General features: G+C 41.4%; 1 protein-coding gene across 1 annotated transcript in view; it reads left to right on the top strand.

Annotated features, from left to right (window-relative positions):
• Positions 1–6,036: 6,036 nt before the first annotated feature.
• Positions 6,037–20,356, top strand: part of LOC103755931 (serine/threonine-protein kinase TNNI3K) — a 32,509-nt gene continuing 18,189 nt past the window's right edge. The window contains exons 1-7 of the mRNA XM_008921928.2: positions 6,037–6,076; positions 6,671–6,779; positions 8,740–8,825; positions 10,311–10,408; positions 10,900–11,010; positions 16,815–16,913; positions 18,347–18,485. Coding sequence (XP_008920176.1) covers positions 6,037–6,076; positions 6,671–6,779; positions 8,740–8,825; positions 10,311–10,408; positions 10,900–11,010; positions 16,815–16,913; positions 18,347–18,485 — 682 coding nt within the window. The remainder of the gene's footprint in view (positions 6,077–6,670; positions 6,780–8,739; positions 8,826–10,310; positions 10,409–10,899; positions 11,011–16,814; positions 16,914–18,346; positions 18,486–20,356) is intronic.

Below are 20,356 nucleotides of genomic sequence, written 5' to 3'. Positions count from 1 at the left end.
CAGTGGTGTTGTAGCATAACATTAATAATGCAGCAAACGCAGATAAAGTGTTCTTTTGATGAAAGTAGTGAAATATTTCAGATCTGAAAGCACTAATTGGTGACTTTTGTGGAGTACATGTTACTATGTCTTGTAGTTTTTGTCAGTAGGAATATGATACAGAACAAATTAATTAGAAATTTGACTGAAAGCTGCTTTAAAAGCTTTTAAAGGGTAGAATATTAGCTCCAGCAAAATGGAATAATACAATAACTTATGTTTCTCTCTTTTCGTGCTGCCTTTTTGCAATACAATTTCAATTAGGAAGAGGTAAAAATTATTAAAAATGCTTTTAGTTCAAGACATCTCGTCTTAAGTATTAATATTTTTTTCTCTTTTATTTTGAAATTTTTTTTATCTTTTCCTGTTTTTCATCAGAGGAAAAAGATTGGCATGAGAGACCATTCTCTCTCTACTGACTCATATTACTGGGTCAGCACCTGTCATCAAGACATACTGATTTATTTTTTTTACTGGTAGTTGTTTGGATGCTGGCAGTGGGGTTGGACAGCTGCCAGCTTTTTGTTACCACAGATTGACTGATGTGTGCCACATGAAAACCTGGGTTTTATATTTCTCCAGACTGAACTGTGAGAGGCCTTGGAGTGAGGGTTGACCCTCCTGCAGGGCAGTGGAGCAGACATGGGACAGGTTCACATTTGTGAGCATTGTGTACTCAGAGAAACACACAGTGTCTGTTCCCTCTTCCCCTTCTCCACTCTCTGCTAATAAAGATAGTAATAAAGTCCTTTTGTTTCTAGTTTAGGTGCCCAAGATCCAGCTCCAAACAGATAAATCTGCTATTTTTAAAAATATGCTGTGCGGTATAAGTGTGATTTGACTGCAAACACGATGCATCTTTTTCTCTTGCATTTATCTGTGGGTTATCATATTTTATTTAATGTTTCATGATGTCAGTGTTTATGTCCCTGCTGACTGAATTCCCAAATGGCACCTTTTTTACGCCATCTACAAGGCAGCAGTGACAACATCTCCTGAGCATTACCCACCCTGCTTTAACCTGCACCAGGTTTCTTCCACGTTGATAAAGAAACCTCCCAAGAGACACAGTATTTTTCCTGAGGATTTCTTCTGGGCAAGAAGCTAGATGGGCAAAGGAGCTAGATGTAGAGGTTGGGAACTGCTGGGGTTGACTTCAAAGAAATAAGGAGAACTTTTGAGCAAACAGAGGTTCTAAAAGTCATTATGAAATATGGAAACAATGGAAACAGCAGTAGGCTTGGGAACACTCGGATCTAAGATAAATGCATAAAGTCACAAAGTAAAAATAGTCATAGAGCATGGAATTGTGGTTTGCATGTCATCTGTTTGCATGATCTATTCATCTGTTGTTACACAAAACATTTTAGGAGAAACAAATGTTTGACACAGACATTGCACCTTGAGTTGGAGAACAACTTTGCTCTGCACAGGCTTCCCTGAGGGTTGTGCTGTGCTGCCAGGAGAGCTCTCTGGGTTTTTAGTAACAGCAAAATGCATCCTTTTAACGCTATTATCCACTTTAACTGTTACAGCTGCATTTGTTCTGAATTCCCTAAGCACCGTGCATTGATTTCATTAGCGAAAGCAATCTGGATATAAATAGGAAATGGATTTGCTTCTGGCACATAAGCATTGGGAAAAGCGAATGAGGAAAATCACAGTGACTGAACAGCTTTTGGAAAAGGTTGAGTTAGGTTGGGCCAGCAGCAGCTGCTGTGGTTTAGGGAGCAGTGTGCATTCCAAGATAAAAAAAAGCACAGGAATCTTATCCTGGTGGTAGCTGTGGACTAGCACAGCTGGCCCTGGGGCCAGTGGGTGTCCCAGGCTCTGCCAGCCCACTGAGGGCACAGGGGAGAGGCACCACTCGGATTGTTTCAGGTCTCCTCTCCTGGTGAGCTGAGCTTTTTGTGCAAAGCTGTGAAGCAAGTGATGTCCAGCCCCAAGAACAGCTCAGAGCAGGGTATCGGGAATCACCTGCTGGGAAATGAAACATTCAGATCTCAAGGCAAAGGTTTTAAAAATTTACCAGGTAAGAAATGTTGCACTGCTTTAAGTCTTTATGCCACCTCATGCTTTCCTCTTACACTGAATATTTTTGCCTGAAATTTAGAAGGTGCATTTTGATCAATATTAGACCTGGATAATGTCAGCAGGCTTAATGGATTTACTCCACAGGTATTGAAATATCTGGATTTGTACCATTTTTCATTTTTAAACTGCAATTAAGTGTAATGTAAAATATGAAAATCATTACAAATTATATTTTATTTATACAGAGCTATATTAATTATTTTTCCATGTGTTTTTGTCTCACACAGGGCTCTGTCTGTGCATGTTCACACACATTCTTGGACTCCACACTTGACAGTAAAACACTTTTACATATATCAGCTTCCAGTAATTTCTACTGAGCCACAGGTAGCGTATATTTGCCCATTACATTTCTAATGCATCTGTCATCCTTGGTGGTCTTTCTTATTCCCAATAAAATGATCATTGTGGAGTTGGAGATTAGAAAATTTATGGAACTATTTGGAGGAAATGCTACAGAGAGCAGCTGGTTCTGTTGAGTTTCCTGTATCAGCCTCATACCAAAATCCAAGAGCCTGAATGAATCCCCTGCTTAATGGAACTCTTTCCTGTATGTCCCCATTCCTGGAGGGATTTAAAAGCCATTTGGATGTGACACTTGGGGACATGGGTTAGTGATGACCTTGGTAGTGCTGGGGGAATGGTTGGACTCGATGGTCTCAGAGGGCTTTTCCAGCCCAAATGATTCTGTGATCCTGCGATTCTTTGTAGCTCTCTATGAAGTGCGTACGTTTTTACATGTAACAAATTGCAGTACTTACAGCAAGGACTGTGCTATAGTGTGATCGAACTCTTATTAAAATCAAAAAGCTTGCAGACCAGACCCTTCCTGACAATAATAATCTGTGTCTGACGTACTAAATCCATATATGTATTTTATCCATATTGTATTTACAACTCCAGGTAATGTTTGTATTCCACAGTCTGCTGTTAATGTAGATGACAACAATTTTCTCATGCGACCAACTGGGATAAACATGTCCCAAGGAAATTGAGAGACTTGTGCAAGGCCACCCAGTAAACCTTGACAGCAAGATCACAGTAATTTTTGGTTGCTGTTTTCCACTACTGGGTTTTGGAAACAAGACCATCACGGCATCCTGGCCCATGATTTTCCTCCAGTCTGAGTAATGAAGGATGCAGCGCTGACAGTGCTAGGTAGGCAGGACCTTCTGAGGACAGGATTCATCTACTGAAACCTGGAGCTTGATTTTGATTAAGCCTCATTGAGTTTCCCAGATGGATGCAGTGTTGTTATATCCCCTAGATCATTGCCTGGCTCCATCTATCCCAAAATTCAACTCAGCCTTCTACAGTCTCAAACAAAGCAAGATGAGTTGTTAATGATTTTATTCATGTCAGCTTGCTTTATTTAATTAGATTTTCTGTGTAGCGCAATAATAGGCTCATAATGAACAATGTTGCAGTAATTTCCCTGAATGCTTTGAGCACGCGCCGTGGTGAGCAAAGGTTTGGCCCTGCTGTCTGAAATCTGAAGGGTTATTTCAGTGACCTTTGGGGCAGGAAACTGAAATCTGAGAAACTGGGCACTTAAAAAAGAGCATAAGGGAAGGCAGCTGAAATAAAAATGAACAGCTGAAAGGAATCTGTGCCAGAAGGATTTGGGGAGCTGACGAAAGGAAGTAAGCTCCGAGGATCAGCTGGATCTGCAGACAATGTTCATGCCTTGTCAGGGTGTTTGTGCTGGAGTTCAGTGCTTCCAGCCTCTTCTCGTTCCTATGTCTCGAATGCAAGAGCTTCATTTTCTGCTCTCTGCACATGTGGAACATGAGTCCCCGTGCAAAGGCCTCTGTGGTGTTGTGAGAGCAAAAATAGCAGAGCTGTTATGCTGTACACTCTGTTCATCTGCTGCCATGGAGGAGCCACTGCAAACACCTGCTCCCTTACAAGGGCTACAGTGTTCCTTCATAATGGAAATATGAATTATAAATATGTATTTTCTTTTAGTGCCCTTTTCATTTCCTGTGATGTATCTGAATGTCACCAGTATGGCATTGAAATTTATGGGAGCAATGTAGAGCCTCTCCAAGTAAAGGATAGGTATGGAAATGTTCTAATTGTGGATATGTTCTAACTGATTTGAAATAAAGATCATTTCAAAAGACTTGTTCTGTAAAGCCTCCCTGGGAAGGACATTTAAAACCAGAAACAGGAAAAGAATTATGTACACATTTCTGCTGTAAGATTGGCCATGACAGCTACACATTCCAAACATGAAACTGCAATAAAACTTATAAAAATTAATCAAAGAAATTTGTACAGCTCAGTATTCTGTAAACATCACATCTGAAGAATTTACTTGCTTACAAACATTGCTCATGATGTTTTAGTGCTTCTTGTGGAGATGTTTATTCAAACTGCCCTCGCAAACAGCACAGTTTCTCAATCTTCTCTGTTTGCAAACAGGCTCTGCAATTACTATTCTTTTTTATTCCCCCCACACCCCCAGTTTCAATTATTCTGCAGCTGCTTCACACAGCCGAGGATCTGAATGCTCCAGGAATTCACCTGCTGCCAGTGTGAGCAAAGCTGCTGTGTTGGCAGGGCCAACTTACGGGATCAGCCCTTCCCAGGGTCCTTCCCCAAGCGTCCCCACGAATGAATCTTCACCCACACAAAGGTCTGCAAAGAGTGAGTAAAAATATGATATGGAAACTGATGATTGTTTTTTGGTATATTTTCATAAATGAAATGGTATAAGAATACAAGTGCTATGCAAGGTATTTACTTCTTGTAAAAAAAAATCATTTCATCTGTCTCTTCATGGAAATTTCACACTTTATAAAATTGTTGTGTTAAACTGCATTTTCTGTGCAGAATGAACAGGGCATTTCTGGGGCTCTGGGGTTTGTCCTGTTCCTGTCACAGCTGGCTTGGTCTGGATGAGAGGAAAGTCCTTCAGGAGAGGGGTCCCAGGGAAGGGGGGGTCCCATGGCAGAGGGGACACCGTGGGAAAGGGGACACCCTGAGAGCCTGGGAACATATCCCCAGCTCTCCCAGTTGTTTGGCAACTGTATGTGGGGATCAGTTGCCAGGCTGGTGCCTTTCTGTAAATATTTGGTCAAATGTCACAGAGCACATTGTCACAGCAGTTCAGACTCTTCTGAAATAGGTCTTTGGATTCATGTGCAAATTTGTGTGAGTAAAGGGATGAGCTGGTAGTGCCAGGAGCTGTTGAGGTTGTTACAGTGGGATGCAGCGCACAGGAGGTTTTATAGATGTGTGTTCTATTAACATACCTGCATACCTGAAATCGTTCAGAGAAAACTGAAAACTCACACACAGAACAGCTGCCAAAGTCAATCAAAACACTTTAAATGTATATATATAAATATATATTAAAATATATAAATATAGGTGTGTATATTTACATCTCACTTTTCTTATATATTGCATTCCTAAAGACCATACCCAGATACTCCAGTGCCACCCCTTGTGTCAGGATACATTGTGAGCTGAGATCATCCCTGGCCTCTCTGAGCTGGGGACCCCCAGCACTCCTTGGATATCCTCACAGCACACCTGGGATTAGCTGCCTAAATTCCCTTTTCTCCACAAAATGAGTTACAAGCTACCAAATTACCACTTCCCACCAGTTTTAACTGTTAATTTCATCCATTCAACAAATGAAGGCAGGTGTTTGTGTGGGAATAGACAAGAGATTTTTAAGCAAGCTGAGTAGGTGTTTCTATTATTTTAGCCCAGTGGACAGCATGGGCTGTATCGCTCTGTGCCATTGTTGCATGACATTCCTCTTGGCACAGGGTTTATTTTTAGCCAGAGACTATCACAAGTATTTTTCAGCAGGACTGTCACTACTCCTGAACAAGGAATCATATTACTGCAAGAACTTTGCTGAAACAAAGAAGATATATTGGACAAATGGGAAATTATAAATCTAGACCAACCCAGACTTGCACGGGTAACTAATGTCACTTTTTTACAGGCAATGTGCCACCCATCCCTCGGCAAGGAGCAAATAGTATTTCAGGAGATAACTCATTGCTGCTTTACTCTTGAGTTCAAGGCTCAGGTATTGTTCTTGACTTAACTCAGATACAGACTATGAAAGAAGGAAAAAAGCTACTAAACTAAATTTCTTTGAGAAATTATATAAGATCATATTAACTTAGATTATTATGTTGATTTAACTCATGCTTCATTAAGAAAACCTTTACATTTCCAATCATTTTCTGCTGTGTGTCTATTTAGGAAATAAAAGCTAACAAATGCAACCTGAGCTTTAAGTTTTCTCCTAAATATTATTTAATATTAAAATATTTCTTGTAAGGATTCATACATATGAGCTGTCTCTGAAATCCGTGTGTATGTGTCTGCATTGGCTCAGCAGGAACAGTTTAATAGCTGTAATATTTCAAATTTAATAGAAATATATATGAAACTGTGCAACTGGATGCTTAAAAATCAAGTGGTTTGGTTACTGGAACGTTATGATATGAGTTTCTGGGTTTTGTGTGTTTTGAAGTGTTTTGTCAATCCGGAGTTTTTGTTGTAGATGAATGGAAGAAGAAAGTCAGTGAATCCTATGTCACAGTCACAGAGAGGTTGGAGGACGACCTGCAAATCAAAGAAAAGGAGTTGGCAGAGTTGAAGCATGTTTTTAGGTAAAATATTCTGTGAACCTGTTTATTAATTTCTTTCAAATAAGTATTTGCTATCAAACAGTATTTTCGGTTTCAGGTGTTTTTTTATGGACGGAGTTTCTCATGTATGGAATGCATGCTCCTTATTTCTATTTTTGGGAATACATCATCACAATGCTGGGCAGAGCCCCACAGCAGAGTACCAAAATTAGTGGCTACTGACTGTTAATGCCAGTGTTTTACAATAAACACCTATATGCTTTTGAAATTAGTTAGCTTTAGTGGGATGTCTGACTTTGCTGTGCACTTTTCAGTTTTGCTAATGTGTTTCTGCAGCCAGGAATATTGCTGAAGTTTCACTCTGTAAACAAGTACAAAACCAGTGGATTCAAATTCAGAATTGGAATGGTTTTCTCAGGATAGACGTGCTCACAACCAGGTTCACCCAACCAAGTAACACACTGGTGTGTTCATTATCTGCAGAGCTCCAGTGCAACAAACATCCAGCTCACAGACTGGGAATAAGTTGAGAAAATGATCAGACAAATCATTTCAGACATCAAAACCAGCTGAGAAAACAGGGGATTCTAATCAGAAATAAATCATAAGCTCAAAAAACCAACCTAGCAATATAAATTATTCCTTGTGCTCAGTTTCAGCTGCCACAGCTATCACAGTTTGAACCACTGGGCTTTCTCTGCAGTGTGCTGACCACTTTGGCTATGCTCTAGTTAAATAGTTACCTCGTTTTACCCCTGTTTAGTAGTAAAAGTGATCATTTTAACAAACTGGAATCAGAGTACTCTTTATTTTAGATAAGCAAGACAAGGGAGTATATGGTGGAAATGCTAAATACTGAATTAGGCATAAGAATAAATTAAAAACTCCTTTCAAGGTTAGGAGAGCTCTGGTAGCTCAGCTCAGTCGGGCCCAGGTAAGTCTCAATGTCAGCCAAACTCTTCTCCTTAGCTACAGAGCCCTGCTCCTCTCACCAAAGGAGTGAGAATTAATGATCCTGATGACATTGTAGTGGAAAGGCTTTTCTTTTTAAGTCAGGTTTGAGGAATCAGTCAGTGATTTAATTTCCAAAAGCTGCCCTCACCCATGGGGAATGAGGTCACTCCGGTCTTCTGAATATCTAAAATCCAAATATGGCCTCTTGTCTATAGGAAAAACTCTTCTACAGCAGCAGTGGTTGATTTTGGAAAACTTCTCATTAATCCTTATATTTAAAAAATTCAGGACTGAGAAACTGGATGGTAGTTGGGCAATGAGTCAAGGAAGGTCATTTCCCTGATAGAAATGAAACAAGTTGCTGGTAAAGTCCCTGCTCTGAAGGCAAACCTTACAGAAGTGACAAACCCTGGCCAAAGAACAAGTTGTCAGCTTCCCATTTGTACTCAGGGGACACATGTACAGGTCAGAGGGAATTGTCCAGTGCCACAGAAATAAAACAGTTCAAATAGTGGAGAGTCAACACATCAGTAGCATGGCACTGGCACTTGTTGGGTAAAAGGTGTCCCTACTCTGTGCCTGTGTCTCACAGCTGTTCATGCAACGGTTCACTAAGGCCACCCTAATAATAAACTATCAGAATTTCTTTTCCTTAAAACACAATGAAGCAATGCAGTCTAAAGGAAGGATTTAGGAGGAGACCTGGATAAAGCTGGGCCCTCATCACAGTCATTCGAGCTAGTTCTTATTTTCAATACAGGCCTTTTAATTGCAGCTTTGAATATATAAAACTTTCATTGCCATATTTTCCCACAAAAACATGAAAATGTTACCGGTTTGTAGGAACTCTAATGATTAAAATTGAATATCATTAAGAAAACAAACTGAAACAACTGTGAACTGGGCATAAATTCAGGCTTGTGTCTCAAAAAAATTATTTTGAGATTTATCTTTTAAATGTTTCTTAAATGCAAGAAGCTGTGGTGAAGGATGAGAGCAGTAATCATCTGTAAAATCCCTTTTTCAGCTCTGATGAAGCCTTCTGCAAAGTCAATTTAAATTACCGCACTGAGAACGGGCTCTCGCTGCTCCATCTGTGCTGTGGATGTGGGGGTAGGTATCTGAAACAGGATGGTTAAATAGTTTATTTGGATGATTACTGATTTTTTTATGGCTGATAGCTGTCAGGAGGACTGTATTTTATGAGAATTTCTCAGCTGGAGGAGAATCTCTCAGCATCACTCTGAGCTGCATTGCCAGGGGGTTGAATTGAGTTACACTGAGCCCTGTTACAGCTGATTCTTCAGTCTAAGGAAAGTTCTGGTTGATGATGCAGCATGTTTTACTACAGGTGTTCACCTCAGTCAAAACTGCTTCTAAATGCATTTGTTAATCCACACCCATCACAGAGCATGGCTCCCCTTTCTGGGTTCTGTGCATGGCACAAACTCCAGGACAGTGACCTTGTTGTAGCAACACTATGCCATACTTACACCACCAGTTTTTCTAGTGTAATGAAAATACCTGTATTTTATTTCACAAAGATTAAAAGAAGAATAACTCAAATGCTTTAGTGACAAATATCAGCTTATAGGGCTTTGGCAGATAGAAGATCAGAGTACATAAGAAAAGAGGGCAAGATTTCTTCTGGGATGTTCATAAAAACACACTAATGGTGGGATTTTCCTCTTGGATCCACACAGCTGCTCTGTTATCCACAGCGAGTCATTAGTTCATGCACATACTTTACTCCTGTTATACCATTTTTAGCAGAAATTGTCTGAGAGAGGCAAAGAGAATTTAACCCTGAGGTTTCAGCGCTGCAAAGTACTGACTAACGACATGTATAAGTGATTTACTGAGTCTTAGTTAGATTTTACCATGAGGATAAACTTGATTTTGCACTGCTGAAAACTGAGTGGGTCTTTACTCATCATTTCAGAGTACAAGATCCTGTCCAAGGATCACATCAGTTGGTGGGGTTGCTGAGAGGAAGTTTAGGAAAACACACACTATTAATTAGTTGTATGAGCACTTGGAGGAGGGTGAGGAGCTACTAGATCCAACATTGTCTTTGGTTACTGTTTCAAGGATTCAGAAGGCAGATGCATTTATTGAAATGATCACTGTGCATCCAAGAGGTCAGAGCAAAGCTACTTGCCATGTTGACCCAAAATGACTGTCCCTGTAAGGATGGTGTGTAGGGACAGCAGTGCTCTGATTCTGAGAGGGCAAAGGAGCTCAGTGTCTGAGGAACTAGAGATTCTGGAAGCACCTCCTGGTCCATGGAGCTTTTTGAAGCATGGTCTAGACATTAGAGGAGGAACTGTTTCTCTAGAAGTTCAACTACCCTTACCAAATCCTTGTTAAAGTGTGAACAAGCAGCCACTACATGGCCAGACCCACAGCTGTCCTGGACAACAGGGAAATGTTTCCATCAACCTCATTTCAAGGATTCACAGGATATATTTTATGACTTGCCTCAGGTCAAAAGTCACACTACTCGATTCTCTGCTTTCAAACTCACACAGGAGCTTCTTACCTCATCTGCACTTTCTTTCCTGTAACTGGCTTTGTTTTCCACTTTTCTCTCTAAAGGCAACAAGTCGCATATCAGAACTCTGATGCTGAAAGGGCTGCGCCCATCCAGGCTGACAAGAAATGGATTTACAGCTCTGCACTTGGCAGCTTATAAGGTTAATTATTTTGAGTGAAATTGATGACAGGAAATCAGAACTGAGCAGCTGATTTGTCTGAACTGTCTGAGCTCAGTAGTTGTTTACTTCTGGTGAAAATATAAATTTCACATTTATGGTGCATAGGAAAATGCCCTATAAAGAGCCCGTGCACAGGAATTAGCATGTGCTTTTGCAATGTCATCCATGGGGTGGGAAACTGCTTTGGAATTACTGATTCAATCATGCAATGCAACTCGGGATAGAGGAGTTGTCCAGTGCCACCATAAAATCAGGATCAAGGCATTTTTAAGATACAGGTTTTAGTATAGCAGGAGAGACGTCTGGTGGTGGGACAAACCTTCTCCCCCTCTCCATGCTCCCCAAGCCCCTGGCCCCCTGGCCATCACGGCCAGCAGTGTCACAGCCAGGGAAGCCGAGGTTGGTCCTGCTCAATTCAGCTGTGAGAGCTGTGCCCCAGAAATGATGTGGGTTAAATCTGTGGCGTTTAGGACAACGTGGAGCTGCTCACAGCACTGCTGCACGGCGGGGCTGACATCCAGCAGGTCGGGTACGGAGCGCTCACGGCCCTGCACGTTGCCACCATCGCCGGCCACCACAAGGTACGTCTCTCTTTGCTGTACAGGACTTATACAGGTGAGTGCTAATATTAGCAGGTCATTCTGTTTTACACTGATGCCTTTCAAAACAAAACTCAGAGCTGTTTAAGTACAGATGGATTTTATTTAACTTTTTCTGCATTTTGGGAAAACCACATCTGTGTGTATATTTTTGCATTGAACAAACACGTACAAAGAACACAGATCTGTTTGTACATCTCTTGCCTTTTGATAAATGTCTTTAAAGTCTTGGGAATAGATAGTGCTGTTTTCTAAATATCAGAAGTGTTAACCAAGAGATACGTGATGAAACACTCACTCATACATGTCAGGGTTTCTGAACCTGGATATGGAGAGAGTCTTCCAAATACTGTCTTTCTGAGTGTGAAGGAATCAGAGTAAAAGAGTTTTACTCTCTCTTCCAGGTGTCACAGGCTCTGCTTCACAGCTCTGTGATTGCCACTTCAGAAAGGGGTGAGGTTCTTGTTTTAGATCTATTTTATGCTTTGGATTAGTGCAGAGAAAGCTGTTGCCAGGGTGAGTATGGCATGAATCTTAGACATCCATATTGATAAGTCTTCTATGGGTTGGAGACTTCTCACTATGAGGAGCAGAGAAAGGAAGAGAGGATGAGGTTCCCCAGGTGCCTGTAATCAGGCCCTTCCCTTTCTAGACATGCTGTCAGTCATGTATCAGTTCTCTTATCATTTACCACCTCAGTTCAGGCATTTCACACACCATCTCATTTCTGTCACTCTAGCGACAGCTCCCTCAGTATAATTTATTCATTTTTAAAAATAAATACTGAGAATTTATTTTTAAGTACTGGAACTGAGGATACTGGTAAATTTGGCTTAACCTTGCAGCCTTCAAAGCAGTTCCAAAATTATTTAAATCCAGTAGGTCTTTTTGCGCTTCCCAGCTCACAGGGGTGAGCAGAGTCACCGTCAGTGATGGTCCTGGTTAGCCAGGAGTCTGTGTGTCTGAGGAAGGTCAAGCTGAAGGAAGGCCAGGACAATTTATGAGTGGTCATGGTGAGGAACTCCATTAAAAAGCCAGTAACTTTTGGATCGAACAAATCAATCTGTAGCATCAGTTCCAGCTGGTGATGAGGGAATGTGCTGGCAGGGCAGGGTTACCACTCATGTTGGGAAGGTCAGCTCCCCAGACACAGGGGGGAGGCTGATGGTATGTTGGCCCACCAGTGAGGCTGGGGAGAGAGTGGAACAGTGGGGTTGTGCTGTAGCATCACACCCCCAAGCCCATGGACATCCCACCATTCCCTTCCAGTGCACACACAGCTCTTGTTGGCCTAACGCACATCCTTCCTTCTGTGTCCCCTTACTAAAACACAGGTAAGGAACCTCCATAGCCACCACATCAGAGGCTGGACTTGATGATCTTGGAGGTCTTTTCCAACCTTAATGATTCTTTGATTCTAATAGTTCTGTGTGGAATGATGGTGGAGCTGTTAACTCTGGGATGGTCTTGTTCACGGGTATTTACTGTCTCCTCTGTGGGCAGTACAACGTGCTCTTCTCTGATCCACGGTTTCAAGTAATTTTTAAAATGTTTGGGCTTTTTCCTGCAAATGCCAAAGGCAGGTCTGCTATTGATCCCATGTCCTGAGTTTCTGCTGAGGTTATGGAGAAATAAGGGTGCTCAGAACCTTACAAGGATAAGCTCATTAAATTCATAAGAAATAAAGTATGAGTGGTTTTGAAATGTCCCTTACTTCTTCCTTGGGAATGATCAGACCTGTATCAGAAGCATCTCCATAAATGAAGTGGGACTCTGTATAACTCATTTGGTTCATCTGCTGCTCTGAGGACTGAGGATTTATGGTCCAAGTGCAAGCTCTTGCTTTCCTTCTTTATATAGCTGTGAAATTTCCACTCAGTTTAGAAGCTCCTCTGCTAGATTAAGTAGCTTGTTTTGTTCACAATTTCATTAATATTCATGGAAATATGGAATAATTATTTCAACCCCCCCTAATAACTAGAATAAATTTAAGAAAAAGGGAATCAATTTTTGGTTGTCTTCTTAATTTAAACAAGGTAAATCATTATTTATACCATTAAATAAATAGCAGAGGTATATGCCTCAATCCATGCAACATAGATTTTTACTACAGGAGACAACTGACTTATATTTAGGACGAAAATAAAGAAAACTGAGTAAAAAACTTCTTTTTTCCCCATTTCCTTGAAGAGTCAGTCTATAGCTTCTGCTTCATCACCAGACTTGAAACCACTGAAGGGATCAGTTCTCTGGGACGAGGCATTGGTGTCAATGGGATGTTGTATCTCATTTGAGCCAGTGTGGTGTATTAAATATTTCATGTTCTTTGACTTAGGGCTGTATTTTACTTCACCAAAAATATGTTGTCTGCTGATTTTACCTGTTAATGAAAATTGCAGTTCTCAATGGGAAGAATTAAAAATTAATGAAAAATTAGAAAAGAAATGGGTGACCATATTAGAAACGTTGGCAAATAAGTTCCATAAATCTCTCATTAAGTCTGTTATTTTGAAAATATTAAATGTTTCAAGCCCAGTGAGGTCACTGCTAAATAAATAATGCATGTGCCTCATCCACATTTATGTGTTGTCCAATGTTAGCACCTTGGAAAGCCAAGGCCACTGCCTATTGCATGTTGTAAATCACAGTTGTCATTCTGAGACTGCAAGACCTGCAGATGTGGGGGCTGAACGAAGGGTCACAGGCAGGATGAACCAGTGCCACTCCATTTCTGTATCTGCACACCTGAGGACCTGGGCTGTGAGTGTGTGTGTGCCAAGGACCTGTTGGGGAAAAGGGAGTGAATCCCTTCTCAGGGTTTCTGTAGATATTTCAGTGTATGGCTGTACAGAGGCTAGCACTGTGCAAAGGCCTTAATTGCTGAAATTGTCTTCTAAAAAGTCAGTCATCACTGTTCTTGTTTTCTTAGAGGAGTTCTTATCCCTTACCCTTGTCCAAAACACAAAGTCCTTATGTCTGTCTCATGTTTTAATATGTTGACTCCTTCTAACCTTCAGAGTGGCTTAATTAACTGTCTTTGAAGTGAACGTCATTGACTTGAACGTTCAAAAAGCATCTGAATAAACCTTTCATAAGAGAACTTTAAGAAAAATTATGAAGTAAAAGTCAAAGTATCATTTTGAATTGAAGATTAATTGTGCGAGGGAAAGGGGAGTGCTTGTTCCCCTGGTTCTTCAGCCTGTGCCGCAGTGAATCCAACCAGGACACTGCCAGCTGCCTTCATGACCAGCCCATCCAGCTTCTTTCTATGCAGCTTGGGAATGTCCCCTGGTTTATGAGCTGCACCTTCACTCCCAGTCTGTCTCCTGAGGAGAAAAATCTTTTTTTTTTTTGGTCCTTCTGCAAGAATTCAAAGCTTTTTTTGCATCAGAAATTTTCCCCTTAGTTTCTGAAGTATTTCTATCCTTGCACATCCCCCATCATCCCCCCCTACCTGTGATGCCTATGACAGCTTTCAGTGCTTTCTAAGACTCCTTTTTTCTTTCCTAGAAAGATATCTTGTCTGAGAGACTATCAAGCCTGCCTCTGTACCCCTCTCATCATTTACACTTGAGTGGAGTTTGCTTAATGCAGCACACAAAATTCCATTTCTCAGGAGATCACAAAGCAGCAAGCACGGCTGCCATTGCTACAGCCTGGAAAATGTGTCAAAATTCATCTGGTTTTATGTTCATCATCAGAGGTGGATTCACATCACTCAACGCAGTTTTTTCATCTTAAAGATCCACCTTGAAGCTCGTAGAGGAATCTAAATTTTGAATTCCAGCTTCCAAAGCGAATAAGGAGAACTGGAGTTGTGATCACATCCCTGTGTGTGTTAGAGCCTCACAGTTCATGGCTAAATTAAAATCAAACTCATCCAAAGAAGTTTCAACCATATTCATGTAAAAGCTACAGGTCCAAACGTCTCTTTTCAGAGCCAACAGCTACAACTTCAGTTTTATGATGTTAATTTTCTGAAAAATGTCTGAAATTAATCACTTGAAAGCCACTAAACCATTAAATTCTAGGCTAACTGGGTCTATGTTCCCACCTCTGGCCCACCAAGCTACCAGGATATTGAAAATTGACTGCCCATGGGAAGCCCAGTAGGGGAAGTTACTTGTGTTAACCAAATAACTGAGGGTGTTCTTTATTTACTACCTGAACACATTCACACCCATCCAGTGAGTGCCTGTTGCTGAGCTGTCCTTCAGCTGAGAGAAGGGCCAGCAGCTTCTCCAAAGATCTCCGTGGATCTTTCGTAAGATTTTCATTACGCAGTTACACTCCTCTTTAAGATCCACGGCAAGAGGATGTCAATGCACATGAGATTTAGCAAGGGAAATTCTGACTGTATATAAAAGGGGCAAGGGGATCACAATGAGAGTGGTGCAACACGGAGAGCATTCCTAGGAGGATGCAGAACCTCCATCCTTGGGAATAATCAGACCTGGCCCTGCAGTGCTGTCTCCAGGGAGGGTTACAGCTGATGCCGTGGAGAGATGATTAAAACTAATGGGAAATGGACATATTTAAATATGTTGGGGGACAGACCTTATGCAGCAAATGTATTCAGACAGTCACATGGAAAAAATTATTTTGATTTAAATTGTGCAAAGGAACAATCCCTGTACACTGATGTTGCTTGGAAACAGTTTGTGTTCTCTGAGCACTTGGGAGTGATGTGGATTGAAATTACTAGCCCTGTTGCTGCATGTGTGACATGGTTTGGGGGTCTCAATCTAGAGAGCAGGTGACAGACCTGTGCATCACCACAGCTGGCATTTCTGGGCATCTTCAGGGGGGTCTCTGTGGACAGGTACAGCTACACACAGTGTGACACAGGAGTTAGCCACTTCCCCATCCTTGTCAGTCCTTCCTATCAGGGCAGAGGTGGATCCCAATTCCTCGCTGTACTGTGGGTGACTCGTGGTCCAGCATTTTTCATAATCATTAGACTCAAAACTTAGCATTCTTCAAAACGATATGTAGAACTTTTGAAATAATCCCTGGCACAAGCCCTTCGTGTGCCCAAAGACTCCCTCATGCTTCATTAAAATGAGCAGTCCTCAGGCTCCAGTGAAGAGCCCAAAGTGGTTTCATTCAGGCTTCAGTGAAGAGCCCAAAGTGGTTTCACTCGGGCTTCTATTTTGGCAGCTGTGCAGCAAGGCAATACTTGAGAGTTCATAGATGTCTAGGAAAACATGGGCCTCCTGAAGGACCAGAAAGGGAGAAATTTGAAAGAAAACACTTAGGGTTATTTATTGAAGCCAAAGAGCTATTTTCTTCTAAAATACAAAGTAATCTTTACACGCTTAGGGAATTATGTTTGAGGATTTACTTTCACACACCTAAATTTAAAAGGATGTTTCATTTTGTGGGACATTTTCACGTCTAAAAACTCTGATGTGTTTACAGCTCTTTGTTCATAATGGTTAAAAGAAAATTAAACATTGAAAATCCAGACAGTCATTTCTGTGTCTCTTACTTCATAAATCAGTATTTTTACTGGCACACCGATTTTCAGGTTTATTTGTAAAGCATCAGTGACATTCAGTGTTCAGTTGAAGTACTGTAAGTTAATCACTTTTACATGCAGTATGCAGCCCTGCACCTTTATGTATGCTTGTTTGGAGCTTTTTGACTTTTTTTAAACTGGTGACATGAGGTTTCAAAGTCCTGTTTTACCAGCTGACCACACGTGTGTGTGTGTGTGTGTGTGTGTGTGTGTGTGTATATGTATATATTCGTTTAATTGGAATTTTCTATTGGTCTCCTTGCAGGCTGTGGATATTCTCCTGCAGCACGGGGCCTATGTGAATGTGCAGGATGCTGTGTTCTTCACCCCCCTGCACATTGCTGCTTATTATGGCCACGAGCAGGTAACTAAGGCGGGATTCGGACACTTGAGCAGGGGATCACCGAGGCATCCATAGGTTTAGTGCTAGATGTTTCTGCTTTACATTCCAGAGGGTCATTCCATGCAAAGGCTTCATACACTGAAGTTACACTCTGCATAACTAAACATTTCTGGTTGCCCTGCAAGTCTGAATATCAACAAGAAATTTCTGCACATCCATCTTGTGTACTGGACCCCAGCAAAAACTGGTGTTTTGCCCCTGAGACCTCGAAACAAAGCATTCTCTAGCAAGCTTTGATGGGCAGGCTTGTGCCCGGTGGCACTTTTCATCTGCTGTTCATTCACCCCGTGTATCAGAGATTGCCTAAGGAATCTTGACTGTGCTTTCTGAACCTCTCCAAGGAAGTGAATATCACTTCCCTGAAATAATTAAATGGCAATTCTATCAATTTTCCTTGGAACTCACAAACTGTTAAATTAGTGGAAAAAAATAGTCATTTAGAGAGCATGATTTTCCCTGAGGTGCTGTGCACATGATCAGTGCAGCTGAGCTTGCTCCATTCACACAGATGACAGACTTACTGAAACACAGTCTAGAGTTCTGACCAAAGCCGGCATTGACACCCTCAGCTCTCTTTCTTCTGTATATTTGGGCAGTACAATTGACACATGGCTAATCCACAACCCTGAACAGCTTTTTCATATGAACTGTGGTAATGGGTCTGTTTGGCTTATGCAAGTCATTCCCTGTGTCTTGCTTTGGCTAAAAACCTTGTGTTCTGGGGTGTTCTAAAGTTTCAATGGATGACCTCTAGGCAGAGCATCTTTTCCATTCCAGTGAGGTGTTACTTTGAGTGCATTGAGGAGTTGTCTAGGAAAAGCTTTTGAAAGCAGAGGGTGCAGATGCATTGATGTTTGGAACACTCTGCTCTGTGCTGGGTGAGACAGGGGTGTGAGTGAGCCATGGGCTTGTTCCCAAGGTGCTGCTTTCATATCTGTGTATCTCATGATCCAGAAGAAACTCCTCCTGTGTGGGCTGAGATTAGTTTGCTTGTGTGCCACAAGCCACTGCAGAACAGTCACAGTCCTGTGAGATGATCCTGAAAGCTCAAGGGACTCTGGGATAAGAGACCAATCAGGCAGGAGCCACAGCTCTGGCTTTTGGGGACTTTGAGGGCATTTCCTTTATTATGCTGACAAGTCATTCAAACAAATGTGTTTGGTGTCCATTCACCATAGAGGACATTTTAGAGAATGAATGAGCGCTTGCTTTTGAGAATTTTAATATTTTTATAAATGTGTAACTTAAAAATTAATCTTCTATTGAATCTCCTCTCCTTGTTTTAACTTTATAGAGATACCCACATGCAGTATTACCCAACGCAATACTGTGTCTAATTTTCTCAAAGTTTTATTTTCATGTGATATTTTAAGTAACCTTTATCAAATATTTAGGTAACCCACCTCTTACTGAAGTTCGGAGCTGATGTGAATGCAAGTGGTGAAGTTGGGGACAGACCTCTCCATCTGGCTGCTGCCAAAGGCTTTCTCAACATCACAAAGCTCTTGATGGAAGAGGGAAGTAAAGCTGATGGTAAGAAAAGATATTTAAAAATCAGCTCTAACATTGTGTTTTATAGACAGAGTCTTCATTTCCTAACACTTGCTCTGTGTATGTGTGTGTGTGTGTGTGTATCATCTTTGGGCAACTGAAAAAAAAACCAGCAGTTGGAGAGTTTTTCTCATTTAATTTTGTTTGTTTGTCATCTCACATGTACTCTGTTTCCAGTAATAAGTTAGAGGTGAAAAAGAGGAGCAGAAAAAAAAATTAAGATTAATATACAGAGATGACTCACTCCTGAGGCAATCATCAAGCAGGGAACATGTGGCCATGGAGTGGGGATCTGCAGTCAAAGTGACTTCAGTGCACAGGGAACTAGTGAATGAGATACAGATGGAGGGGTTTAAGTCAAAATTATGAAGCAAGTAATGTAAAATAATTCATATGGAAGTTGAAGTTCCACAGAAAATGAGATCTTTTTAGCACATGCTTTATTATGCTGCACAAATTTCATACTCTTCACTGTGGGGTATTTGCTGTCAGAGAGAGTGCCTATGTGGAGACGTGATGGGCTGGACAGATACAAAAGTCTTTCAGCCCACCTTGGGTGTTCTGTGAGGGTCAGGAGTCTGCATGTTCTTTGTCCAGGTGGCCTCACAGCGATGTCAGTCTGTGACATTACATCTCATTGCTGTATATTTTGCATGTGTTGCAATCTGAAATATTTTCACTTGTGACTGATGTCAGTGTGCAGCTGGTGCCCTCTGCTTTTGCTGTTTCAGTAGCATTGAAGGCACAAAATGTGCCACACTCCAGTCTTGCTCTTCTATTCCTGTGACATCTGTGTCACACACAGTGGTGACATATTCTACAAAGCCATATAAATGTTAAAACTTAGAGGTCGCATTTTATGCATATTATGATTATTACTGTGGAGATTCTAATCTGTACCTGAAGGGAGCCTGCAAGAAGGATGGAGAGAGACTATTTACAAGGGCCTGGAGTGATAGAACAAGGAAGAATGGCTTCAACCTAACAGAGAGTAGGTTTAGATTGGATATTAGGAAAAAATATCCTGTGGTATGTGAGGATGGTGAGGATGGTGAGGCCTTGGCACAGGTTGCCCAGAGAAGCTGTGGCTGCCCCATCCCTGGAAGTGTTCAAGGCCAGGGTGGATGAAGCTCTGAGCAGCCTCGTTGAGTGGAACGTGTCCTTGCCCATGGCATGGGGTTGGAACTGGATGGTCTTTATGGTCTTTTCCAACCCAGGCCATTCTATGATTCTGTGAAATACTGAGCAATATTAAAAATATTTGGAAACTAATTTCTTATCCTCAGAGCAAGAGACAGAAATTTTTTTTGAAAGGAACAGTATATTACTCAGAAAAGTACTGCTCTATAGTACATCAATTTATGATGTTCTCTGTGCATCCTGCCTGCAGTCACACGTCCTCCTCACGCAGTAAAAAACATGGAGGGAAGCAGCACAGTCAGGTCTGTACGAGCTGTTGTCAGTACGAGCTCAGGGTGTTGCTGCCTCAATGTGTGTGCACTGAGCTGATATAATTATAAAAAAGAGGGGAAAGAAGAGACATTCACCCACCATAACAAGGCAGTGGGAGGTTTACTCTCCGTTAGAGAGTTTATTCCAAAAGGAAAGAATCTGGGGCACTATTTCAGGTCCTTTTCTTTAAAATCAGAATCTTCAGCACAGGAAAAAGAAAAGGGAGACTGGAAGCGGGAAGTCTTTTGCTCTCAAAGCAGCACACTTTGAAACTTGCTATAAATGCAGCAGCAGAGGAACAAGTCTTCAATGCTCAGGAATGAAAGGAACTGGGGAAAGAACCTGAATAAATTTGACAGTGTTCAGTGCAGACCAGTAATTGGGGTCACAAACTTGAACTA

Source organism: Manacus vitellinus, unplaced genomic scaffold, assembly GCF_001715985.3.
Source record: "Manacus vitellinus isolate BGI_N305 unplaced genomic scaffold, ASM171598v3 scaffold_21_pilon, whole genome shotgun sequence".
Taxonomy (NCBI): domain Eukaryota; kingdom Metazoa; phylum Chordata; class Aves; order Passeriformes; family Pipridae; genus Manacus; species Manacus vitellinus.
This window is presented reverse-complemented; position numbering and strand designations above follow the sequence as displayed.